Raw genomic sequence first — 25,321 nt, forward strand, 5'->3', positions numbered from 1 at the left:
TACTCAGAGAGCTGGTAAAACATCATTTTGGGGTGTGTCTGTGACAGTGTTTCCAGAAGACATTACTATTTGAATTGCTAGACTGAGATATGACCTTACCAATGTGGGTGAGCATCATCCAACATGTCGAGGGCCAGGACAGAATCAAAAGGCAGAGGAAGGAAGAATTTGATTTTGATCCTGGAGCTGATACATCCACCTTTTCCTGACCTTCATACATCAGAACTCTAGGTTCTCAGGTCTTCAGACTCCAGAACTTCCACCAGGTTGTCAGGCCTTCAGATTCAGACTCATCCACACCACCAGCTTCTCTGGTTCTCCAGCTTCTAGACAGCGTATTGCTGGACTTCTCAGCCTCCATAGTTACATGCAGCAATTCCCATAGTAACTTCCCCTCCCCACAAACATCTTATTGGATCTGTTTCTCTGGTGGACACTGACTAACATTCCTTTCTTTCTAGAGACTTCTTCTAGCCTTCATTTTTGCTGATTGAAGACTGAGCTCAAGGCAATTGTATCGTAACAATAATGGATGCAACACTACCTTCCACTCCACAATCTCTTCTTACACCACTGTATTGAGAAACACAAGTCCACATCCTTTCTGTTTGAATTAAAGCAGGTATTTGACACCTATAGAAGTGGTGCTATGTGTCTTCCAAGCCTGGGAGATAAGGAGTTACATGTCTTCCACCTGGTTCTATTAGGATACTTGCTTTTAGAACCTAGCCACCAAGTTTTGAGGAAACCCAATCAGCCTGTAGAGAAGCCTGAGTGAGGTTGTGGCACAGGCCTTCCCTGATGATCCTGGCTAACAGCCATGTGAGGGAGCCATCTTGAAAGTAGAACTTCCATGTTTCAGTGGATCTGATTCCACATGGAGTAAATTGTGCCTATCCAACCCTGCCCACATTGAAGACTCATGAGCAAATAAGTGACTCTTGCTGTTTTAAACCACCACATCACTTCGTGATGGGTTTTCATATGGAAAGATAATGATGTAGTTCCCTAATTGCATAAACACTAAACATGCTCTTTTGTGCCCATTTTGAGTAAATTCTTTCCCTTCTTTACAAGCAACTGTCCCAGAAACCGCCTTTACCCTAGATTCTACAAAGAGGTTTGCAGCCACTGAGGAGGGTAAGAAGTAGCAGGTGAGCAAAACGGCTGTTTTTGATTTGCACTTGCTCAGTAGGTATGAATGGGGAATGAGGTGAATCTTCTTACCTAGACATGAAGCTCCCATCACCCACCTTTCTTGCTTGTCCTCTGAAGGTTTATGTGCAAGTGTGGGTGGGTGGCTAGGTATGGTTTTTCATGGGATAACTGATAAGATTAGCATTCTGTATTTCCAAAAACATATGCACTTCTGTGAGGTTAAGAGAAGATGATAGGGCAGGGTACTGGTGTCTCATGCCTATAATCCTAGCTACTTAGAGGCTGAGATCCTGAGGGATTTTAGTTTGAGGCCACTCTAGGCAAATAGTTTGTGAGACACCATCTCCAAAATAGCCAGAACAAAATAGACTGTGGGTGTGGCTCAAGTGGTAGAGTGCCTGCTTTGCAATCGTGAAGCCCTGAGTTCAAACCCCAGTCCCACTGAGAGAGAGAGAGAGAGATGACAGACATTCCCATACCTGAGATGAATAGCATTCTTAGATGCATCACTGCATTTTATTAGGCACATCCATGACTAACCAGGTAAAACTAGGAGCTGCTCATGGCTCATGCTGCTCCCTCATGTACCTTTTGGACAACTGGGTCCATGCTCCCCTTGAATACTCAAAAGGATGTCCATGCCAGAGGGGCTGCCATCCTTCCTGGGTCCAAAGCTCAGTCATATATCAAGAGGAAAAGATTTGATTGGTCTCATTTCTCATTGCCAGTTCTTACAGCATGTCTCTCTTGAGCTGATATGAAATGAACTGACATATGTTTGATGATAATGGTGATGATGCTAAATTTTCTTTTTTTGTCTTTTTTCTTCCCTTTCCTCTCTGCCTTCACCCCCCTGTTCTACTCCACTTCCAGTACACTTATCCAAAAGAAATTAATTTTCCTCTTTAGATTGTTCCTTTGAACCCTTTCCTAAGTCTATGCTCTTAAACTCTATGTGTTTTTTCCTTCTAATCTGACAGACAGCTTTAATTTTCTAGCAGAAACTACTACCTTCATTAGGACAAAGTAGGCGACCAAGAAAATATGACTGAGATGGATGGGCAAGGTGACTCCAGCTTTTTCCTCAGTCTGCTGGCCACTTGAAGAAAGTTCTCCTGCCCTAGGGAACACAGCATTTCTCTCTCTTCCAGGTTTAGCTGCTTAGAGATTTTGAAAGGGCAGCATCCTATTAGCACCAGGTGTATTAGTGAGCTTTTTGCTACCATAATGAAATATCTGAGGGAACTAATCCTGTAAGAAAAAAAGGCTTATTTGGGTCACAGTTCTAGAGGTTTGAGAGTATAGTGCCTGCATTGGGTCAGTGCTGGTGAGGACCCATGGTGAACAGCAGCTGACAGATAGCAATGGTGGGCATGTGTGCCAGGGCAAGTGGTTACATCTCAAACCAGAAATCAGAGAAAGAGAGAGAGAGGAAGGGGCCAGGCTTGCTCCTTTTATAACAAACATCTTGTGAGAACTACCAAGGAGACCCATGAGAAATTCCTTCTGAGAGTATGTCCCCAATGACCCAAAGACCTCCCAATTGGACTTAACTTCTTAAAGATCCTACCATTTCCCAATACTGTCACCTTAGGGATCAAGCCTCCAATCCCATGAACCTTTAGGAGGACACAATTAAAACTATATCCAAGGCATATGACCAGTCCTGCAAATGAATTCCAGTAGGCTTTACAGACCTAGGACCCTGTGTATGTGAATGTGTATGAATATGCATGTATGTGTGAGTGTGTGTATGAGGTAGAGTTTTTAGTCTGGGACATGCTGCCTGGGAGTTAGTACACCAATGCTTATAGCTTGCTACTCACTTCATAGCCCCAACAAAGGCATCTTGGCCAAGAGAGAGAACCTAAAGCAATGGCTTGGGGAGAGATGTCCCCAGAGCAGTGTATCTTGAGTGTGTTTGCATGAGTGGAGTGGGTGGCAAGTAGGAGATTATTTAAGAGTTCTAGCTCTCCAGATTATATTCAGTCACTGAAAGTTTGCCAGTGTATTTGCTACTCTGCTGAGAGGTCCCAGCTTTCTACCTCCTGACTGGCAGCCAATAAGGTTCACCTGTAGGTTTCAGGGAAGACTGTTCCTCCATCACTCAAGACCACTTTCTATGCAAGATGCACGTTTGTGTTTGTGTGTGTGCACAGGCACACATGTAGGCCTTCCCAGAAGCAGGTCTCCTTGTTATTTTGGGAGCCAGGGCTTTGTGGCTAATGAGTGCTTTGGGAGGATGAAATTCCTGAGCTCTCCTTCGCTGCCCCTTTGTCTTCCTTTCTTGGCCAGCTACTCATCCCAGTGAGCTATGTGGCTTTCACCATGGCTTTCACTCCTTGAAAGAACAAACATCTTCACTGCAGCCTGAGAATGCTGGTGTGAGGTGATTGTTTGTAGATGTTTCCATGACACTCATTTATTCCTTTTGCAAATACAACTATATTGGGGGAGGGGATGAGGAGAGGTTAGAGTAGGGAGACTGGGCAGTAGGAAGACCTTGTGATTTCCTTATCTAGCTTCCTCTGCAGGAATAAGAAACCCTTCTTTTCCTTTCCCAGGGTTTCCTCCATCCCAAACCCCTAAATTGCTCCCTCCCAAAATCCATCTTGGCTTCATGCTGCTGAGATGGAACTAGGCTCCTAGTGAGGCGTGGCAGGGAGGAATTATGTGCAGGAGGAAGCAGCATTAATTTAGGAGAACGGGGTAAAACTTTCATTCCTCAGATTTGGGATTTAGTAATGATGAGCAGCGATGACCGACACTGGGGGTGGCAGTGTGTGCCTACATGTGTTCCAGAGGGGTCTGTGACACACCCCAGCTGAACCAGTGATTCATTCCAAAGCTTAGAGACTTTTAGAGGTCATTTTAGTCATCCCCTTGCCCTCAGGCTGGAAGGAGCCTAACTTAATGTCACGTTTGGTGGAGGTGGTGTGTTGCTCTGTGTGTGCAAAGGAGTGGGGGTGGGGAGGCAGCGCGTGACCTCTTTGAAAAGATCTCCACCAAAGGACGTTCCCTAGCTTTCCCAGGCTGCACGCTCCTGGGCTTCCCCATCACTGAATCAGCTTGGTCCTCCCGGGAACTGTTTTTTGCTGGATGGAAACCGGATGTTGGGTTTCCTGGGTGGGCGGGGGCCTCCATCCCCTCAGACCGGTCAGGGGTAATTGAGACTCCTAGGGTCCTGATAGTCAGCCCAAGAAAGCTGTCATTTATTTCATCAGAAACTTGCCATGCAGTCTGAGCAGAGAACAGAACAGAGCAAAGACGCTACAACGCCTTGTCCCAGGCAATGCGCATGATTCTGCGGCTCTAAGCTCGCCACACTTCAACGCACCTTGAAATGGGCTCGCCTCCTTCGCGCCGCGATGGGCGGACGGTTGAGCCAATCAGCTTCCAGACTTGTAGGCAGTGTCCAATAGGCAGACGGCAGAGGCGGGCCCGGAGGCCCGGCCCGGCTAGGCTTCACCATGAACCTGGCTGCGCTCTGCCTCCGTTAGTAGTGCAGGTGCCGCTGCGCCGGGGCCGGGGAGGCTGCGCGCAGAGCCAAGCGGAGCCAGGGAGGGATGGAGAGCGGACGGCCAGAGCTGCAGGAGCACCGGCGCGGGGCGTAGGCGGGCGAGAGGCGGGCGCTCGAGCACGAGAAGTGTGCGGGCGCAGGAGCACTTTGCGATAGGATGAGGCTCTTGGCTGGCGCGCGGTAGTACTATGATTTGGTATGTGGCCACTTTGATAGCAAGTGTGATCAGCACCCGAGGTCTTGCGGCTCAAGGTGAGTTGAAGTGCAGCGTCCCTTCTCCGCCGCTCCCGGCGCTCTCAGCCCTTGGCTCCTCGGCTCTGGCTCTCCGGCTCCGCGAAGCGCCGCTCCTATCCGCGGGCGAGGCTCGGGGTTGGGTCAGACGCGCCTCCGGGGACTGCCGGGGAGGGCCCGGGGGCCGAGGGTCAGAGGAGCTGACCAGGAAGGGGCCGGAGCTCACTGGCTACCGGGCACTCGAAGAAAGAACGCTTCAAATCGAGGTCGACTTCGTCCACCTTGGGCCCCCCTTAGATAGCAAGCACGTCGAGCCCTTCGCCTCCTGCTCTAGCGTTGGGGGAACCCGTGGCGGTCCTAACTCTGGCTGCTGGGGAGTTTACGGGTCTTTGGATAGGTTGCAGCACGCCCCAGCCCCGCGCAGCACCACCGCTCCGCGGAGAGCCCTTGCAGGGAGGCGCGACCTAGAGCCTTGGGACAATCCGCTTCCACCCTTTAAGGGACAGGGTTCTCGGCCCTAGGGGAGCCCAGCGCTCCGGCTCGCTTCCCTCCTGCCCACATGTCTTGACAGCTGGAGGTGGAACCCCCTCGCAGGTGAGAGGAGAATTGATGCAGCCAGTACCGAGGAGTGTCTGCTTTGGCTGGCCCTGGCAGTCGCGCGCGCCCATCTTAGCCGCACCTGGGCCCGAGCCTGGCAAAAGTTCCCCGGGAGCGCGCCGAACCCGTGCCAACCCCACGTCGCCCTCCACCGCGGCTAGGCAGAGCTTCCTGGGGGCTAGGGCGCCGGGGGAGGGGTCCCCACTGCTGCGTCTCGTAGCTCTCTCTGGTCTGAGCCCGAGAAGAGACCAGAGGGAAGCGAGCGCGTTGGGTGACGCGTGCGTGAGCGCGCGGGCTTTTGCTTTGGAGACCGGCAGCAGAGCGACCGGCAAGCCTCTGTATGGCACCCCGGCTCTCAGCCCTTGTATGGAAGTAGGAGAGGAGTCGGAGGCTGCCAGGACTCTGAGCTCACGGTTCTCAGCGCACAGACGCGACCCGGCTGGGGCAAGTTCACAAAGCCTGGAGGAGATGGCGGCGGGAGAGACCCCGTCCGTGGGTGGAAGTCGGCAGGGAGGACCCGCCAACCAGAACACCCACTCCCAGCAGGCGTCTTGTGTAGGGTCTTCCCGTCACCTTGCCTGGGAGGCGGGTGGGAGGAGTGGTCTCAGAAAGTTTCAGGAATGGAATATCTCTCCTATGCTCCTTGGAAGGGGCGTCTGAAAGCAGAAGAGCAGAGGGCGAAGGGAAGGTGGTTTTTGTCAAGTGATAAGAGTGTCTGGATGGTTTTAAAACTCCTCATTTGTCATGTGGAAAAATAGGCAGAGGTGACCGCAGAAGCTTGTGGGAAGAGGGTGGATGTGAGGTATGGCTGCACCTCACCCTCATCCTTTCCCCTGTCTCCTAGCAGTCTTCCAATGCCCACATCCTCCTCCCCTCCAGGTTTTGGTATGCTCCTGCTATGGGACTGTGCCTAAAGCACAAAAGGATGTGCTGGAAGCTTTGAATAGAAGAGGCATTAAGGAAGGTCTGAATGGTCTCCAAACCTAAGCCAGGGTGGGGGAATAGACTTTTGTTTTTCAAGTTTAAGCACAGAGTAAAGGCAAAATGGGCTTATATTACAGCAACACTCAGAATGGCAAGACAGAAGAAGGAACTTACCAACACTGAAGGTTGTTGGGCATGAAGGTTATGCCTTTCATGGTGCAGAAAGGTCCTTCTGTCTGGAATGACTTGACATGCACTCCTGCCTGGGAGCAAGCATGACCTTATTGGTCTTGGTGTCTTGTTAACCTAAAGTGGCTTCATCTATGGTGGTCACAGATGATGGTTCAGAGTTAAATCACCTGAATTTAAATCTTTGCTTGCTGACCCTGTGACCTTGGACAAATTACTTAACCTTTCCAAATGCCATTGCTTCCACGGAAGAATGGGTTAGTAGTATGAATTTATAGGGTTTTTCTCCCCCCTTTGGGGGGTGTGTGCACAGTAGTGCTATGAAGAAATGAGTAGATACCTGTTTACATTAGTATGTGTTCAGTAAATGTTAACATGGTTATTGCTTCACTATCTTAGTGGTTTCAGGCTCCCCCTCAATTTCTTTCCCTTGGACCATTCAGGGCATCAGGAGCTTGTGTGTTGGGGGAATGTTCAGAGGGCTGCCTCCATCAGTATGTGAGACCCCTTTGTGGGCTGACCTTGTCTGGGCAGAATCTCTTGTTCCCCTCCATGCCAGTGAATGTGTGCCAGGCATGCATGCCCCAAACTGCTTGGAAGTGTTGATGGTGGCCAGAGCTTGTGGAAGGACACAGAACACAACCTTTGGACCCCTGTGAGAAGCCAGTGTTGGAGTGTTGGCAAGGCTCCTCAGGAAAGCCCAGCTATTCTCTGAGTGGCAGAAGTGGCTTCTGGGAAGATCCCAGAATTAGAGGGACTTTGAGATGCCATTCCCAGGATTGACTGAAGCACTGGCTGCTCTGGCAGAGGGGTGAAAAGGGACAGCTGTGTTGCATGGAAAGTCTGTCAACTTGTTGGACCAAAGTGGGGATAGACTCCACCTTTTGACTCTGATCATGTGTTTGGGAGGTGACTGAGGTCATTAGACAGGTTGTGAAGGTGAGGAGAAGAGAGTTGTGGTCTCGGTGTCCCAGACATCTGCCCAGCAAGCTGAGGGAGTTTCCACACTGTGGGGAGGACCCTGGCCCATGCTTGACTGAATCTGAACCTCCCATAAGGGAGGGAAGTCTGGTCCTTATTCCCAAGGCTACCTCTCCTGTCTGCTACAGAATCCCTGGTTGCATTATCTCTGGCTCCAGTGTCCCCAAATAAAATGGGGACTGACTCAGGTTCTGATGGTTGAATCAGTGCCCTCTACTCTACCTACCTGGCCTTGACTCACCCTTTTTCCTTTTGGCAATGGAGATAGGAGGGAAGAGGTTTAAACTCTGTGGGCTGGAAAGGACTTGGCTCAGTGGGTATGTGCTCAGCACATATGCTAGGGGCAGGGGTGTGTCTGGCAGCAGATACCCTGCGAGAAGCAGGAGGGCACATGTCAGATAGGGCATGGTTGAGGGACAGTGAGAAGAATCAGCTTGCATTTGCTGGCCTGTGGTCTGACATATGCCTCTCTGGAGTTGTCAGGTCCCAGGTCCTGGGTGGTTTCATGTTTATGGCTCATACAGAAACCTGGGATCTGATAGGAGGTTTCCTTGCTGGGAGATGCTGAAACCCAGCTTCTCTTGACCCCTCCCCCCATTCGTTGCTCTCTCCTGGTGCCTGTATTTCTGCCCTCTCTCCAGTCAGGGTGCTGGCTAGCTCTCAGAGCCTGGCCCACCCTTTGCCTTCTCCCTTGGCTCTTTCTCTCTCAACTCTGTACCTGCACATAGGCAACTCAGAACGCTCTAAAATTGGTGGCTACAGTTTAGAGTCTGGGTTGATGGATACCTGAGGTTCTGGAGAGAAACGCTAAGCAGAGGACAGAGGCTGAGCTTGTGGAGAAGCTGACACTTGCCTGTTTTGTTAAGAGGAGTCCGTGGCATCTGGAACCATCAGCTCGGAATATTCTAGGGTAGAGAGAGGCTGGGTACCTGGGGTGATGGGAGAGGCCTCTGAGGTTGGTGAGGCAGCTTATTGTCACCCCCCCACCTCCATACCCCAGGGGTACTGCCCATGGGTATGGGCCAGGGTGTGGGCCAGTCTGCTGGAGGCAGCTGACCTATTTTTCTTAGGAATCTTCCTGCTTTTCTGTTCTCTCTTGCTCAAATAAGGGAGAGAGTGTAAGCAGAGATGGGGCCTCCGCAAGGGTTTTGGAGAAAGAGCCCACGGTGGCCAGGTTGTGAGGGAGCTCTCAGGCAGCCTGACTACTTTTCTGACAAGAGGAGGACTGACAGACCTGCCTTCTGCCTCCCCTTGTGGCCCCGTATGTAACGTCCCTCTTGGTTACATATGCCCACTGAGATGGGGCTGTGGCATACAATTTGCACACAGGCACAAATTGTACGAGATGAGTCATTGTCCTCGTTCTCTGGTTTCGGAGTAGGAAATGTTGACGTTCTTGCCAGAGTAAATATGGAACTTTGATCTCCCACTTAGTTATGGAGCCTGTCTGGCCCCTTACCCTCATGGCAGGCCCAGTCTGCAGTGCCCTCACTTGGCTAAACTCCCTGCTTGCCTGCCAGCCTGCCTACCAGCTTTGGGACATGCCAGGTGGAGGGGCTGAGTTTGTGAGTGGGTGGGTGGGGGTGTGGCTTTGTTTTTCTGCTGAGAAGCCATTAAAGGAGCAGAAATGAGATTGAATTACAGACTTCCTTCCTGCCAATGGCTCTTGGGGAAAGGCTCTTGGAAATACAATCTAACCGAGCAAATTAAGGTTGCTAATAGCATCAGTTCCTTACAGCTGCTGGGGCGAACCTAGCCAGAAGGGTTAGGGAAGAGAGGCACCCACAGAGAGAAGCGGCCTACAATTGCTGCTCTCTCCCTCTCAGTGCCTTGCTGTTCTCCAGGTTTTCTGGCCAGGCCCACTCTGGGCTTACCTGGCCTCTAACCCAGACTCTGCAGGCTTGTTGGGGAGGGGTGCTAAAGGGCACTGACGATACTTATGGGGAAGCCCCCTTAGGGATGACTTCTCTAGGATGTGTGTGTGGGCTTCTTTTTAGGCAGAGGGTGGGATATCCAGGATGGCCTGTTGCCTACTCCCCCTTGTGAGGAGGAAAACAGGATACCCTTCGTGTCCTGGGCACAGCTCCCCTCTCAATGTCAGATTTTCTGGATGTTCCTCACTTGGATCTGGGCAATTGGGAGCTATCCATCTTCTGGGTGTGTGCCTCCCACTTGGTGAGAACCCTGAGTGTGCCGGCTTCCTGGAATCTCCTGGAGCCTCCTGGCTTGTCAAGGAGGAGGGATTGGGGGACTATTGGGGGCTGTGTCTTTTTTGGACTCAGCAGGGATTATTTTTAGGCTGGCAGATGGAGGTGGCGGTGGCTGTCGCTGGTATTATTAGACAGCAGCCCTGTGGTTTGAGAGTCTAGTGCCCAGAGGAGGAGGAGGAAGAGGAGGAGGCTGCAACAAGGACTTGTACTAATGAGCCACAAGGCTGCCCAGATCCTCCCTTCCCTCAGCTTCCACCAGACCCAGGTAGAGGATTCCAAGGTCTCAGGCAGAGTGACATTCACTCCAGAGTGGCCAGAGATGGGCCATCTGCCTTCTGATACAGACCCACCGTGCATAATCCTTCTCTGGTCCTGGATTGCAGGGACTGCACTCTCAGAACCTATCCAGAGTGTGGGGTGGGAGCAGCTGAGCTCTGACTTGGTGCTGTAAGGAAAGGGAAGGTACAGGGAAGAGGCCTTGGTCCTCTGGGGCTGTGGTGGGGACAGAAGGATGGGCTAGGGTGGGAGCCCTATCCTGCTACCTATTACTTGGGTAACTTTGGGGGAGCCACACAGCTTGCCCATTTGATCATTTGCAAAATGGAGACAGCAGTAGTTGTGTCAGGGGTCATTGTAGGCATCAGGTGTCACACTCCTAACACAGAGCCTAGAGTGGAGTACAGCTGTGCTGTATGTTCTGTTTGCTCCTAGCGCAGGCTTTCTTCTCCTAGCTCCTGTCTCTTCCCCTGCTGATTAGAGAGTTTCCCGTTCTCAGGACCTTTTTTCCTCTAGCCCTTCCCTGGCAGACAAGCTCCAGGTTGTGAGTACTGGATGTGGGGCCATGCCAGGCCCTGGACCCCTTACGGTTCTGTACCCACGGGGTGTCTGCTGGCAGCTCTGAATTCAGCCGCCCACTGGGTATCTCCTGGCTTAGAGAGCAGGAGATTTGTATCCTATGGGCTTCCCAAAAGGTCAGCCAGCCCTCAGGGGGCCACTTATCCTCCCTCCCACTTTCTCTTCCAAGCCAGGGTGGCACTGCTTCAGAGTAGGCTGGGAAGACCCTCAAGATGCAGATTTGCTAGGCTTAGGGTGCGTTATTTCCTACTTCCCAAAAAGGACCAGCACCTCAGCGTCTCCTTCCTACTGTGCCTACCTGCCGCCAAGGCCAGTTCCTGACCCCAGGGAGAAGCCTGGCCATCTGGGTTGCTATGAAGAGGGAGGGAGGTCTGAGGGTCTCCCCTGTGGCTCTTCTTCTTCCCCTCCTTTCCGGTTCCAGTGTCGTGCTGTTGCTGCCCAGAGCTATCATTACCAGTCAGGCTGGGCATGTGTCCGGCCTGCTTGAGGCCCATCTGTGCCTCTCTCCTTCTTTGCTTCTGAATTGCTTTCACTATGGGATTTGGGCTTGGTTCCCCTGTGTTTGAGTTTATCTGTTTCTCCTCTCTCAGGCCCCTCTTCTTTCTTTATTGCCAGCCTGAGTACTTTTTCTTTTTTTCTCATTGAGCTTTTCTGGAGAGAGTGTTTATTAGACATACTTTGGCTCAGAAAGGATCAGGCTTAGGGAAAAGTGCTGTGGGTGATGGAATGAGGGAACACACCCTGTGTGTGTGTGTGTGTGTGTGTGTGTGTGTGTGTGTAGGAGATGAGGAAGAATGGATGAATATTCCAGCATCTAGCAAGCCAGGAGGGCTTGGGCTGAAAGTGGGGGCTGGGCATGGCTTCTTCCTCTGGCTCCTTTTGGAGGCACCTGGTTCATTTTGTCATTTTTGGGATGTGCCTGCTCTGCAGCTGAAGGGGTCTCAAGAAGAGATGCTGAGTGGGTGAGGGCCTGCTCTGTTGCCTTGGAGTGGGCTTCAAGAGGGGGCTTAGTGTTCAATCCAGCGGCTGGCTGGGGCTGGGGGTGGAAACCTGGAGTCTTCTCTAGTGCTGGGGAAGGAAGGTGTGAAAGAGCTGCCTCATTGTCATGCAGTGAGAATGAGGCAGCACTAGGTGCAAATGAGCAGCTGGCACTGTGGGAACCCATGTCAAACCTCCTGGCATTACCCCCCCAGAGCTATGGACCCCAGCAGCCAGCTCTCCAGAGCAGAAGTTCACTGTCAGAGGTACTTATCTGTTCCCTTAGGCTCTCTTCCTTCTGCCTAGTCTCTAGGGCCAAAGGAGTGACCTCGTGGCCCACTCCGCCCTCCCCCCAGGTAACCTGGTCCTTGGGAATAATTCCCCTCTCCTCCATACCCCTGTAGTTTGTTTCCTCATTATCTCACAGGTGTGTGTGGCAAACAGTTATTGCTTGTATGTGCATGCATACATGTGTACACATACACACGTGTATACACACACGCACACACACATACACACACACACTCTGCTTTTCTTGCTGGCTCATGGCACCTGCTGTCTACCCATTGCTCTTGGCCTTTGTGCTCTGGGATGAGGCAGGGCGGGCAGGCTCCTTGCCTAGCCCAGGTGCCCCTGGGGTTGTGGGGGAGGTGCCTGCTGCAGCTGGGTCCTCTCTGCTTTTCCTCTAGGGGCTGGGCTGCAAATTTAGCCTGAAGGCAGGCTGGGGGAGGGAAGAGTTGGGAAACCTGCTGGGGCCTCTGGCAGGTGAGTGCAACTCTGCTTGCTCCAAAAATACTCTGTGATCTTAGCTCTTTCTCTAGAAAACAGTGATGTCACTGGGAGCCAATCAGCTTTTGGGAGGGCTTGCCTCCTCCTCCTCCTCCTTCCGCTAGTTGAAGGGGAGGGGGAGAGGGAGGAGGAGGAGACACAGACACAGAGAAGACATAGACTGACAAGATTCACAGACAAGAAGCACACATGCACATAGCCCCTTCACACAGAAGGAGGCAAAACCCCTTCCCCTTTCACCAGCCATCAGAAATCCATAGGCCCCCATTCCCCAACACACACACACACACACAGAAGCTGATTGGAACAGGGAGAGAGGAAGGCAGGTAGAAAGAATCATCCACATACAGTGGGAGTAGGAGCAGGAGACAGAGACAGATGTAAGGAAGGAGCAAGAGAGAGACAGACTCACCCAGAGCAGAGGCCAGAGAAACACAGAGAGACATGAGACAGAGCAGGAGGCAGACAGACATATCTGCCCATCCCCCCTTCTCACCCTTCTCCCCAGGTGCCAGAGAGAGACAGAGACAGAAGGAGAGGGGGATAGAGAAACAGAGAGAGACAGACAGAGATAAGTCCTTCTCAGGAGAGAATATACACACACACACACATACACACACATACACAGAGTCAGACACAGACCTGAAGGACAGAAAGAGGTGGGAGCACATGGAGTCAGGATGCAGAAAGAACCAAACCCGGGCCGACCACAGAGAGACTGCCCTCCTCCAGGCATCCTCTCTTGGTGGGAGGGCCCAGCAGGCTCCTGGCTTTGAGCCTGCAGGCAGCGGCTGCTGTCCTAGGTGCTGCCATGAAGAGTCAAGATGCTTAGGCTGGGTGGGCAGGGAAAGTGTGTGATCAGGTGTGGGAATGGTAGTCCAGGGGAGGCAAGAACAGCCCCTCAGCCATCCTTTTCACTGGAAGTACTGGACAAAGTGACCTTGCCATCTCCCTCACCCTGCCTGGTGTGCGTGTGTATGGGGGAGCTGGGGGTGGGGGAAAACTGGTATGGGAGGAGTGTCAGCTGAAGATAGGCTGCAGGCCCAGTTTGGGGCCCTGGAGCCAATGCTCTGGGTGGGCTACACCTCTGTGGATCAGCTCTTCTGGGTCCTCCAGCTTGCAGGTTGGGTAGGGTGGGGCCCTCTCCTGCCTGTCTCTTTCCTTACCCCTTCCCTGCTAGCCAAGATGGGTATTCCTTATCCATCTGTCTGGTTTTGATGTCCTTTGTGCCTCAGGATTCCCCTTCTGCGTCCCCAGCATCCTGCTTTCCTAGCAGTGATGTCTGATAGACTTGGAAATGGGGGGGGCTGCATCGCCTCCATAGCCCTCTGCAGCAGGGCTGGCGCAGCAGGGTGGGAGGAGGGGCTGGAGAGGCCTGCTCAGGCTGGTGGGGTTTTCCCTCTGGTGTTGCCAGGAGCAGCCTGCTTAGCTTGTTAGGGATTCCCAGCTCCTCTGGTGTGGAGCACTCTTGTTTAGCACTGGAACATCAGGCTGAGCTGGGGGTGGGGCGGTGAGGACGGCTGGCTCTGTCATCTCGTATTAGGCTCCAGTGGGGAGCAGCTTGTTTCAGGAAGAATGCTTGAAGGTGGTTGTAGCTGGGCAGAGCCTCCAGGACTGAGGCCCCTTCACCTCCATGTCTGTGGCTCCTTGTGATTCCCATTTGGGGGGGGTGTTACTTGAGGATGACAGGGCATGATTTATGCCTGCTGCTCTTTGGGACTAGGAAAGTTAGTTCTTATTTGTAGGACTAAAGAAAACTGCTTTTCTCTCCTTTCTTCCCCTCCTCCCCAGGTTTATGGATCCTTGAGGTCCCCAGGGCAGAGAAAGAGGAGTGAGCCAGAGATGGAGAGGGTGTGGAGTACTCTGAGGGAGGGAGGGAGGGAGGGAGTGGGCGTAGGAGTTGGAGGTGGCCTTTGACATCAGCATGAGACTGCTGAGACAAGATCTCTGTCTCCTTTCCATATCTTACCTTGGCTGTCCCTGTTAGGTGCCCACGGCCTGCGAGAGGAGCCCGAGTTTGTGACTGCACGAGCTGGTGAGGCTGTTGTTCTGCGATGCGACGTGATCCACCCAGTGACGGGACAGCCTCCACCCTATGTCGTAGAGTGGTTCAAGTTTGGGGTCCCCATCCCTATCTTCATCAAGTTTGGCTACTATCCCCCCCATGTGGACCCTGAGTATGCAGGTAAGGTCTGGGTGCTGACAGTTGTCCCCTCTTTGTCTCCTTCTAGATTTTGTCCTTGCTGTTCCTTCCAGGTCTCAGTGGCTGCCTGTGAGGTCCCTGGTCCCTCTGCCTTTATCTCTTATCAGTTCTGATCTGTATCCTGACTGGTCCATTGTCTCTGTTTTTCATAGCTCTGCCTCTTTCATCCTAACTTTGCACTCCAGTAGGTTTTCATTAAGTGGCAGGAGGAGAGGGAATAAGGAACTCTTCTAAGCTACACAGTCTGGGGATGTGGCTAGGAGCCAGAAGTCCCAGACCAAGCTAGAGAGAGAGGACCTGTTGGAGGAAACAAGGCCCCGCTATCCATGGAAGAAGGGGTCAGATCCGCCCTTGGCCAGGTGCGGGAAAGCTGAGGCTGCAGTGTCTTCTGTTTGAGTGCACCCACTCCCTTCCTCCTGGCTCTGAACTTGGGTTGTGCTCCCATCCCCATTCTAGATTTTAGTACTGTGCTCTTCCCACCCACTGTCTGTGCCCCTAGCAGGTGACTGATCTTTACCTCTTCTGCCACCCATCCTCCCCTTCTCCTGGCCCTGTTTGTGTATTGCTCTGCAGTTACTCTGCCAGCAGTGGCCTCTCTGCCACTCCCTGCCAGACTGCCAAGGAGGAGGGCTTGGGGTGTGTGTGTGTGTGTGTGTGTGTGCGCGCGTGCACACATGCTCTAGGATTGAAAGGGAAGGAGGGAGTTTACAGGACATTGCTTTTATGTTTGTCTTTCCTGTGGCTTCCAAGGTATGAATTGCCTTTCATTGAGAATGCTTCTATCCTTGTCTTTCTCCTGAGCCTATATCTCTCACTCTTCTTTTTGCCCAGGGTTGGTTTTGATAGTCTGATTTTTAGGCAGATTGCCAGAGTCAAGATGATGAGGAAAGCAGAGGAGGTAGTGGTCTTGACTTGGGATTAAGGAAGACTGGAACTGAGGGTGAGAAGGAGGTAACCCTGATGACTGCTGTGTCCCACTGGCATGCAAGAAGTGGCTCCCTTCTCAGTGCTCAGTGACACAGAGATGGCCTCCTGGTGAAGTTAAGAAAGAGTGGGTCTTTGCCTGTTAATCAACCCTTGCCACAGTCTTGTGTTTTTTTTTCAATTTTTTTTTTTTTGAGACAGAGTCCCACTATATGTAGCCCAAACTTATATCAAACTCTAAATCCTCCTGCTTCAGCCTCCTGAGTGCTGAGATTACATGTGTTCACCACTACACCCAGCTGTATTCTTGGGTTATAGGTCCCACTGTCCTCAGCTCCTGGAGTCCCTGTGCTTTGGCAGGATATGTAGTCACTCAGGTGCTGGCAGCAGGACTGGAGGGACCCTAGCATCTGCTCGCCAGCCTGCCTTCCCTCTGCCCTAGCTTAGGAAAACCAGGTAGAGAAGGAAACAGGTGAGGTGGTCCTGGACACCCACCTGAGATAGGCATAGTGCTCAGCTTGAATGGAAATGCTCTGAGTCTTGCTGGGCACTCCCAGCTGATTCTTTTCTTGTGTGCTTTCTCATTTTTTCTCAGCTCTATATCCATCATGCTTTCCTTTTGTCCCAAGAAATCTCCAAAAGAACGGATTCTAAATTGCTGAGGCTTTTCTCAGTGCCATATGCAGGGAGCTGCGAGCTGGGGCAGGGCTGGCTGGGGAGGGATAGTGGCTCTATGATCAAGAAGGTATCATGCCTTTCCCTTTGCAACTTGCTGCTGGTGGTGGATGCTGATTGTCACTTCCTGCCACAGGAAGTGGTCTGAAGGTGGCTGGGGGTGGTAGCTGCTGACCTTACCCTGATGACCTACTGGGCTTTTGTCTACTCTGTTCCCAGGCCGGGCCAGCCTTCATGATAAAGCATCTCTGCGGCTGGAGCAGTTGCGCTCCGAAGACCAGGGCTGGTACGAGTGCAAAGTGCTCATGCTGGACCAACAGTATGACACCTTTCACAACGGCAGCTGGGTTCACCTCACCATCAATGGTGTGTATGGGTCCTCTTCCCGGGAGCTGCCTAGGAAGACCATCTCAGGGACTGCTCTGGAGGAAGCCCCTCTCCTGACTACACTGGCCCTTCCCTAGCCCTTGCTGCAAAGAGGAACCTTTGCCCCATGAGATCTCAGCTCATTCCTCCTGTGCCCTCCTGTGTCTTCCTATGTAGCATGGAGGGGTGCCTAGGAGCAGCAGCTCCCTGTGGGCAAAGTGGTGTCAGAACTTCTCCTAGGGAGGCGGGAATCCACTTCTGGGAACTAGGATGGTTAAGGCTTTGTGGGGGCAAAACTGGTCACTACTGTTTCACTTTCCAGGCTTGAATGACCCTGAGAGCTCAGGAAGGGCATTCCCCTCTCCAGTGGAACTCCTAGAGCCTTAGCATTCATCTTTTTAGGTTGCTATTTTGGTTTCTTGTTAAACACATTTATCTGAGTAGTAAGTATTGAGGATCTGTTATGTGCCCAGCTCTGCACCAGATGGTGGGTAAACAATAGAGAGCAAACCCAGACATGGTCTCTGCTCATTCAGGATTTACCAGCTAATAAATATGAGAATCCTGGGAAGAGGAACCGTTTTAATGGCTGTCAGTTATTTATAGCTCAGGTTAAATGGACTGTGCTGTGTACAGATGCTTTTTAAGTGTCTGAGTGGGGCAGAGAAGCATAGGTGAGCTTGCTGAGTTCCTGCTTTTGGCCTAGGCTAGGGTCCTGAGTCTTCATGGTCTCCATGGAGGGAGAGCCTCCCCTTTGTGTCCCAGGGAGTCCTTACCTGAGAGGAGGTGCTTCAGAGGAACCAGGAGGCTGTCATCATGGAGAAAAAATGGAGGAAAAGCAGTTCCTACAGTGGGGAAGGGGTGTGGTGGTTTGTTTTATTTCCTACTTTTGACTTGATGATTATTCTTCTTTATTCAGTTGATGACAGAAATGTATCCCGCCACCAGTGTGTCTTGTAAACACTATGCTAGTCACTAAGGCTTTGACAGTGTCCCTGTCGGTTGTGCCGTATCCATGGAGGTCCTGAAACTAGATGCTGTGGTCAGAAGAGAGGAATTGATGTTCCTGGCCTGGAAGCTTCTCTCGGTACAGATCTGCCTTGAAGGATAGCTCTGTCTGCCCTACGTAGTGGGGTCAGGTCAGACCTATGCTCCTGGGTCTGGGAACTGCTCAGAATCTTGGAAAAACAGAACAGTTTTTAATTTTTTCAATTTAAAAGGTTCTTTTTTTTTTTTTTTTGGTGTTGCTGAGGATCAAATCCAGTTCCTTGTACATGTCAGACCAGTGTTGTTCTACTGAGTTAAACCCCTAGCCTCAGAATACAGGGTTTTAGCAAGAGCATTGGCTTGTTGAACAGAAACCTTTAAGATGGTCAGAGTTGGCTCAGGCATTAGGTGCTGTAATCCAGGCCCACAAACCTGATTGGAGATGAATTTTAAATCTTGGATTGTTTGTCACCACCACCTTTTGAGTCACCTGCTTTTTATGCTAGCTATTGTGTGTGTAGGGAGTGAAAAGCCCTCTTAATGTTAGCCCAAGCAAGACAGAATTAGGAAGGTAAATTTGCAGCTCAGGCCTTTGCTGATTGAACTCTAAGCCAAGGAACTGTTCCAAGGTGCAGCCTTCTGTCTTTCACATCCTTCTGGTTGGTAGTGTCCATTCCGGGAACAACTCATGTGACAGAAAAGTAGAGTTTATTTTGGCATCCTATGTTCTATTGAATGTCTGCTTTCATTTGCATGAGTGGGAGTTGATTCCTTAGTAATTTCTAATTGTTTAGAGTGGAGTGAATGTGCACCAAGACCCTTAAAAGATTTGGTTTATTTACTGTACATCCTAAGCAAGTTAAATCACCTCTCAGAGCTTTAGTTTCCTCAGTTACAAAAAACAATGTCTGCATGCCGGGTTGTGGTGAGGATTCATTGAAATGCTGTGAGCAAAAAGTATCTTGCTCAGTGTCTGGGGCATTAATTGTGTGTGGGAATCTGGGTGTGATGCTGACCATCCTCCTTCTCCAGAGAGAAGAAAGAGCAAGCCATATGAAAGTATTGTTAGCAGTGATGTCAGGCTGGAGACTTTGGTCATTTAAAATCCTTGTGAAGCTACCAAAAATTATCCATTAAAACATGTTTTCAAATGTTTGCTGTACAGCAAGCTCTGGGGATGTGGCTGGGGCATGACCCAATCCTGGTGTTTAAGACTTTGAGAGACAGTTCAGAGAGATTGTCACATGGCTTTGGGAGAGGAGAAACCATGCAAAGGCCTGGTAAGGAGGGGACTCAGCCAGGAGCAGGTGGGAGGTAGGGCAAGGTCCTCCGGGAAGAGGGAACAGCATGTCTGGTTCATTGAGGGTATGTAGGCAGTCATTTACCTGGAAGTGCTGGGCAAAAGCACTTAGCACAGGACCATGTGCTCCACACTTGAGAACCAGGGCTTATTATTATTAAGTTTTTTTTGGTGGTACTCAGTTTGAAGGCAGGTCTCGAGCTTGATAGCAGGAGCTCTATTGCTAGAGTTGTGCCCCTAGCCCCTTTTTGTTTTAGTTATTGGGTTTTTGCAATGGGCCAGCCTGGACCACTATCCTTCTCCATAGGCCTCTTGTGTCATTGGGATGATAGGTGTACAACACTATGCTTCTTTTTTTGTTTTGTTTTGCCAAGCTGGCCTCAAATTATGATCCTCCCTATCTCTGCCTATTAGCTAGTTGGGATTAGAGGCATGAGCCACTGCACCTAGCCAGAACCAGGGCTTATGATAACCCTGGCTTATGACAAAGTTTGCCATAATCAAGGAGCCTACCTGAGAATGGGCAGAGCATAACAGATGCTTTCCACCATTAAAGAGATCTTGATCTCCTTATTCTCCCTTTTCCCTTCTTCCTGAGTTCTGAGGTTCCTTCCAGTGTAAATATTTCCATTATCAAAGGAAGGAGTCTAAGAGCCAGCATTCCACTGCTTCCAAACTAAAATGTTTAATGTCAGGCTTTTTCTGACAGGGATCACCTTTGGAAATTGAAAGGCCAGTGAAAAATTAGAATTACAAATTGTCTCATTCACCTTCCGTGTTTTCTTTTAAGACCAGTTGGGTGGAAACAAACCCAATTATTTCTTTATCACATGTAAAATACCCCCAAAGCTCAAGCCAAGTCTTGCTTTAGGTTGGTGAATTACTTAGAGGAGAGGCCAGCCTATTTCTAACCTGCACTATTAATTATAGGGCACTTGCAAAAAGAATTAAGCCTGGAAATGCAGTTGGCAAGCTAACACCTAATTCGGTAAATAATTAAGAGTCAAACCATTATTTTCCTGAAAACTTGAAATTGTTCAAAGTACTTTCCTGATTAGCACCTAAATAATAAAGTAATTATGTAATTAGTAATTAATTTGTCACTTCAGGACATAATTTAATTTATTATCTTTTCTTTGAAGCTTGACACTAGAGGTAATAGAGGCTGTGGCTGCGTTAAATTGTATTTCAGGGGCAGGCTGGGCAAGGATGGACTCTGGGATGAGTGCACATTGCCAGGACCTGGAGGGTAGGGTCCAGGATCCCTTTATAGGACTGGGGATGGCCATTTACTACTACGTTCAGTATATTCTTAGACACTGACCGAGAAAGGATTTTCTAGAGAATATGTGTTGTATGTGTTTTTGTGTGTAATGATGTGTCTTTTTTTTCTTTCTTTCTTGATACTGGGGTTTGAGCAGAAGGGTTTGTGCTTGGTAGACAGGCATTGTACAGTGCCATAGGCCACTTTTGCTCTGTTTATTTTGGAGATAGAGTCTTGCTTTTTGTCCAGGCTGGCCTTGATTATGATCCTATTTTATACACTTCCTGCCGTAGGTGGGATGACGTTATACACCACCACCCCACCTTTTTTTTTCTGTTGAGATGGGGTCTTCTAAACTTTTTTGCCTGAGTTGGCCTGGAACCACGATCATTCTGATCTCCACCTCCCACGGAGCTAGGGTTACAGGTGTCAGCCATCAGTGCCCAGCTTGATGTGTGCTTCTTAATTCACTCCATAGTCCCTTTCTGGTGCCCTTATGTGCCCACAATGAGCTACTGGCTTTGAAGATTAGAGTCCAAATTGGTTTTGCCATGGCCCTTGCCCCTAAAAGGTTTTATATATTTGCATTTGTGTTGGTCTGTAGGTGTGTATGTCATAGGCCTTCATTCATTTCACTTGTTCAGCAAATGTTTGTGGAGCATGGTGCTCCATTCAGGAACTATGCTAAAAGCTAGACACCCAGTAGGATTGTGGAAAGGTGTCTGCTCTTAAGAGCCACAATTTCCACTAGTGGGGACAAATAAGAAACATATATACACTTCAGTTGGTGATAAGTGCCTTAAGGGCAATAAGACGGTACAAGGGAATAAGGTGTGTTGGAAGTATCATCTCTGATGGGATGACCAGATAAGAAGAGATGGTATTTAACAGGTTCACATGAACTGAAGTAATGAGATCCAGCTCTAGAGTTCCAGGCAGAGAGAACTGCAGATACAAAGGCCCTGAGGTTGGAACTTCTTGCCACTTTGGAAGAGGACGAAGAAGACCTGTATGGTTAAAGAACAGTGAGGGTAAAATATGGTGGGAGGTGAGGACCATTCTTGGAGCCCTTTGACTGTTCTCAGGTGGGGCTATATGAATGGGAGGGAGCCCTTCTAAAGCTTCTCCCTGGTCTTCAGTGCTCCCAAGAGATGGTAATGATGAGAGTGATGGCAGAACAGGCAAAGTTTGTTTAAACATAGGTCATCTGCATTTTACAAGATCTTTTTCACAAATATTATTCCTCCCATCAATTCCAGAGGGTGAAGCAGTTTAGGTAAAGCCCAGGGAGGCTGAAGAACCTGCCCAGGGTTATGCAGCAAGGGGAAGGCTAGCACTTGAACTTGGATCCTGAGCTTTGGGTGCTGAAAGGAGCTCAGAATGGCCAGCACAGCCTAAGCACCATGGATTTCAGGGCCGACATTAAGAAATGGAGGCCTCCTTGCCATTTTGGAAGGCCATAGAACTGATAGTCCAAGGGGTTAAGATTGACTGGATTGACTCTACAAGTAGCTCAGGCAAACAAGACTGAGTCTCATAAAAGCCGATTATCCAAACAGGATGGTGTTCTAATCACATCTTCAATGTGGCTGGAAGCGGGGGTGGGGGGCATGGGGGTATGACCTAGCATAATCAGAGGGAGAATTAAGAAGGGAGTAGCCTATGGAATATACTGTCCACCTTTATCCATGGGAGCCACAGAGAGGCAGGTGGATGACTTTCTCTGTCTGCAGAATTAGGGAGAAGTAAGGCTGCAGCCTTGGCCTGGGGCCTGCATTAGGCCCGAGCAGATCTCTGATGGCTAATGTCCTGGAAATGAAGGGGCCCAGTGAAGCTGGGTTGCAGGAAGTGTTATTCCTGAGGGGAGACCCGGACGTGTGGTAGGAGATTCTGGTGACTGCTTGAGCAGTCTTGTTATCTATTGTCTCTAGTGCTGAGCATGGCAGCTTCCCCTAAAGTAGATGCTCAGTAGACATTTTGTTGGAAAATAGTTTGATTAGAATTTAGACCCTGCCAGACTGAGATGGGGGTCCCAGCTCTCCCTCCCCCATGGTCTCATCCTTGGGTCCTACAGAGTTGGAATGAGAGACCTAAGCAGGGGGCTGATTCCATTCCTCACCTTTGTGATCTCCTTTGCAGCCCCTCCCACCTTTACAGAAACACCCCCCCAGTACATCGAGGCCAAGGAGGGTGGCAGTATTACTATGACCTGCACAGCTTTTGGGAATCCTAAGCCCATTGTCACCTGGCTCAAGGAGGGGACACTCCTCGGTGCTAGTGGAAAGTACCAGGTGAGCATGGCTCCAGGCTGCGGTGCTGCACCCACTTGTCTTCTTCCCCTGCAAGACAGCTGACTATGCACAAGCACCGGGAGAGGCAGGAAAGCTGGCAACCTGGCCTGGCTGCCAGTGTCCTGCTGTGTCTTGGAAGGGGATGGACAAGCAGGTACTTGTCCTCTATACCCCCTGTGTTTGTGTCCCTGAGGCCTTCTCCAGCCCAGCTTCTCTGACTATGTCTCTCTGCCGCAGGGGTGTGTTAGTGAGACCCACATGTGGGTGCTGAGTTCTGTCTGTCCTTGGCCCCTAGGTGAGTGACGGCAGCCTGACGGTGATGTCAGTTAGTCGGGAGGACCGAGGCGCCTATACCTGCCGAGCTTATAGTATCCAGGGGGAGGCTGTCCACACAACCCACCTGCTTGTCCAAGGTAGGCGAACTTCTTCAGTCTCTTTCTCCCTTGAGCTCTTCAGGCCATTTTTCCAAGATGCAGCTGAGGATGGTGGAAGACCTGGGTGACAGCTCCTGTGTCCTGCATGCTTCACTGGCCAGATCCCACCCTGATCTGTCAGGCAAGGGCATTACAGAATAGCAGGAAGGCAGTGTGCTGGGTGGTTTCTGGTTTCTCTCTGTCCAGAAAGCATCCCTGCCATGCTTCTGCCTCCCCAGGAGAGGAGACCTCCCTTGGGTCATCTATCCATTAGTGACAGTATCAATAAGTAAAGATAGGAATGTGGTCCAAGCCCCAGATATTTAAACAACACTGAGGGCATTTGGCAGAGCTGGAGTTTGTAGAGTCAGCACCATAAGATGCCAGTCTGTCCAGCCTGGGCCCCAAAGTGTCCCAGAAGGGGCTGGGCACTGACTGCCTAGGAATGGTTGGGGTCCTGCCTTCCTGCCCTCTATCTGCTAAAGAGACAGAGTGGGAGTCAGTGTTAGCCTTGTCCAGTTGACAGAGTGGCTGTGGTGGCACTCTCTCTTCTTGGTGAGCGGCAGCTGGGGCCAGAGGTCCCTCTGCAGCTTGGCAGGAAGCTGGTCCCTCTCTTGGGAGAGGGCCAGACCATAGGCAGACTGTGTCTGGCCAGCCAGCACTAGGGCCTGCTGGAAGTTCACCCTCCCTCCGCTCCCCAGCCTTTCCCTGAGCTGCCCTCTTCGCCTCTGGCTGCTGAGCCACACAAGACAGCCTCCCCTGGAGGTGAGATCATTACTTGCTTCTTCCTGCTTGTCTCCTCCTGGGCTGTGCCGCCCTGGCACCCCTTCCTGAGCACGTCAGAGCTTCCTGGGAGGCCTTGTGGACTCTCCCTTCCCATCAGGACAGGTGATGTTTGTTCCCTGTTCTCTCTAGGGCCTCCTTTCATCGTTTCCCCTCCTGAGAACATCACCGTCAATATCTCCCAGGATGCTCTGCTCACCTGCCGGGCAGAGGCGTATCCCGGCAACCTCACCTACACCTGGTATTGGCAGGATGAGAACGTCTACTTCCAGAAGTGAGCACCATCCTGCTCTGACCCTCTCACTGGGGTCTTCCCTGCCAAGTTCCCAGGGACAAGGGTATCTGCATGGAGGGGCCTTGAGAGAGGGCACCAGGAGTGCAAGGGAGCACGGGGTCTCCTTGCCACATCTAGGGGAGGTGAAAGTTACTCATTGCTACCTTTCTTGGGTGTCTGCTGAACATCTTCATTCACCTGCCAACACCTGCCTTGTCTCCTTGCTGACTTTGTAGTGACCTGAAGCTGAGGGTGCGGATCCTGATTGATGGGACGCTGATCATCTTTCGGGTGAAACCAGAAGATGCTGGGAAGTACACCTGTGTCCCTAGTAACAGTCTGGGCCGCTCCCCTTCAGCCTCAGCGTACCTGACTGTGCAGTGTGAGTAGGGGTGAGGGAGAGCGCAGCTGGCCATTCCAGAAAGTTCAAGCCACATTAGCCAGGTTGAAGGAGGGCAGCAAAGAGTAAGCACCTTTTGGGGGAATGTGGGTGGAAGAATGACTGAGTCAGCTCAAGAGGAGGCCATGACCAGTGTGGCCAGTAGGGGTGAACTAACACTTGCGAGGCATCTTCTGAGCTGGTGTCAGCTAGTTGATTAAGTCAGACCTAGGTTGGATTCAAAGACAAGCAGATTTGATTTTTGAATTACTGCCTGTATTGAGTGCTGGCCCACACCTCTTCCTTGACTTAGTCACTGTGGAGCATTTTCCCAGGTGTCAGCTTAGAACCAGGCAGGGTTATTTCTCCAGCAGCTGCACTTGGCTTTCCACACTGGATGGTATGGGGCGAGGGGAAGAAGGCCTTCTTCCGGGGTGACTCAGACTAGTTCCCACACCCGGCTCCTTGTGCCTGCCTCATCCCTCTTCTCAGGCTGTGAGAGATCCAAATGAATGTGCTGCTTCTCAGCCAGAACAATCAAGGGTTTCTGTGTGAGCAGAGTAATTCAGTTTGCTAATCTTTAATACTTGAGCGCTGTTGGTTGCTTTCCCACCCCCGGCAAGCTGTGCATTGTGAGAGGGGGAGAGAGAAGGCTCAGTAATGAGGATTAATATCTTTCTTTTGATTCGTGGATGGCCCCGTCACTCAGGTAACAAAGGCTCCACATTGTTGCTACAGGTGACAGATGCTCCATCATTGGAGGACTGGTGTGGGAGAATTGCTCACACCCAAGGACATGAAGTGGCAGGGGTGAGAAGTATAGTGATTTAGAGACTAACTGACCCTGGGTCAGCCTGCAACCTGAGGACAAGTAGAAGACCGGTGGGTGGCTCTAGGGGGTGGAGCTCCTTTGACTGTGCTGCATAGAGAGTGGATTGTGGATGCGTGTCTGCAGTCAGGGTGGTAGACTTAAGCTGGAGCTGAGCCCTACCTAAATCTCACCTAGGCTTTCATCATTTTCTTTTCTCCA

The 25,321-nt window shown here is 50.8% G+C and overlaps 1 protein-coding gene across 7 annotated transcripts in view; it reads left to right on the top strand.

The window, feature by feature from the left end:
- Window positions 1-4,607: 4,607 nt before the first annotated feature.
- Igsf9b (immunoglobulin superfamily member 9B) overlaps window positions 4,608-25,321 on the top strand; it is a 51,407-nt gene continuing 30,693 nt past the window's right edge. For 4 of the 7 annotated variants that reach the window (XM_020183215.2, XM_074066311.1, XM_020183212.2 and 1 more), the window contains exons 1-7: window positions 4,608-4,930; window positions 14,420-14,617; window positions 16,454-16,600; window positions 22,291-22,442; window positions 22,738-22,855; window positions 23,771-23,912; window positions 24,149-24,294. In XM_020183215.2, the coding sequence (XP_020038804.2) occupies window positions 4,867-4,930; window positions 14,420-14,617; window positions 16,454-16,600; window positions 22,291-22,442; window positions 22,738-22,855; window positions 23,771-23,912; window positions 24,149-24,294 (967 nt within the window). In that variant the 5' untranslated portion in view covers window positions 4,608-4,866. Of the gene's footprint in view, window positions 4,931-14,419; window positions 14,618-16,453; window positions 16,601-22,290; window positions 22,443-22,737; window positions 22,856-23,770; window positions 23,913-24,148; window positions 24,295-25,321 lie in introns of those variants that run through there. The other 3 variants (XM_020183216.2, XM_074066313.1, XM_074066314.1) reach the window with 2 other exon arrangements.

Source organism: Castor canadensis, chromosome 2 (assembly GCF_047511655.1).
Source record: "Castor canadensis chromosome 2, mCasCan1.hap1v2, whole genome shotgun sequence".
Classification (NCBI taxonomy): Eukaryota; Metazoa; Chordata; class Mammalia; order Rodentia; family Castoridae; genus Castor; species Castor canadensis.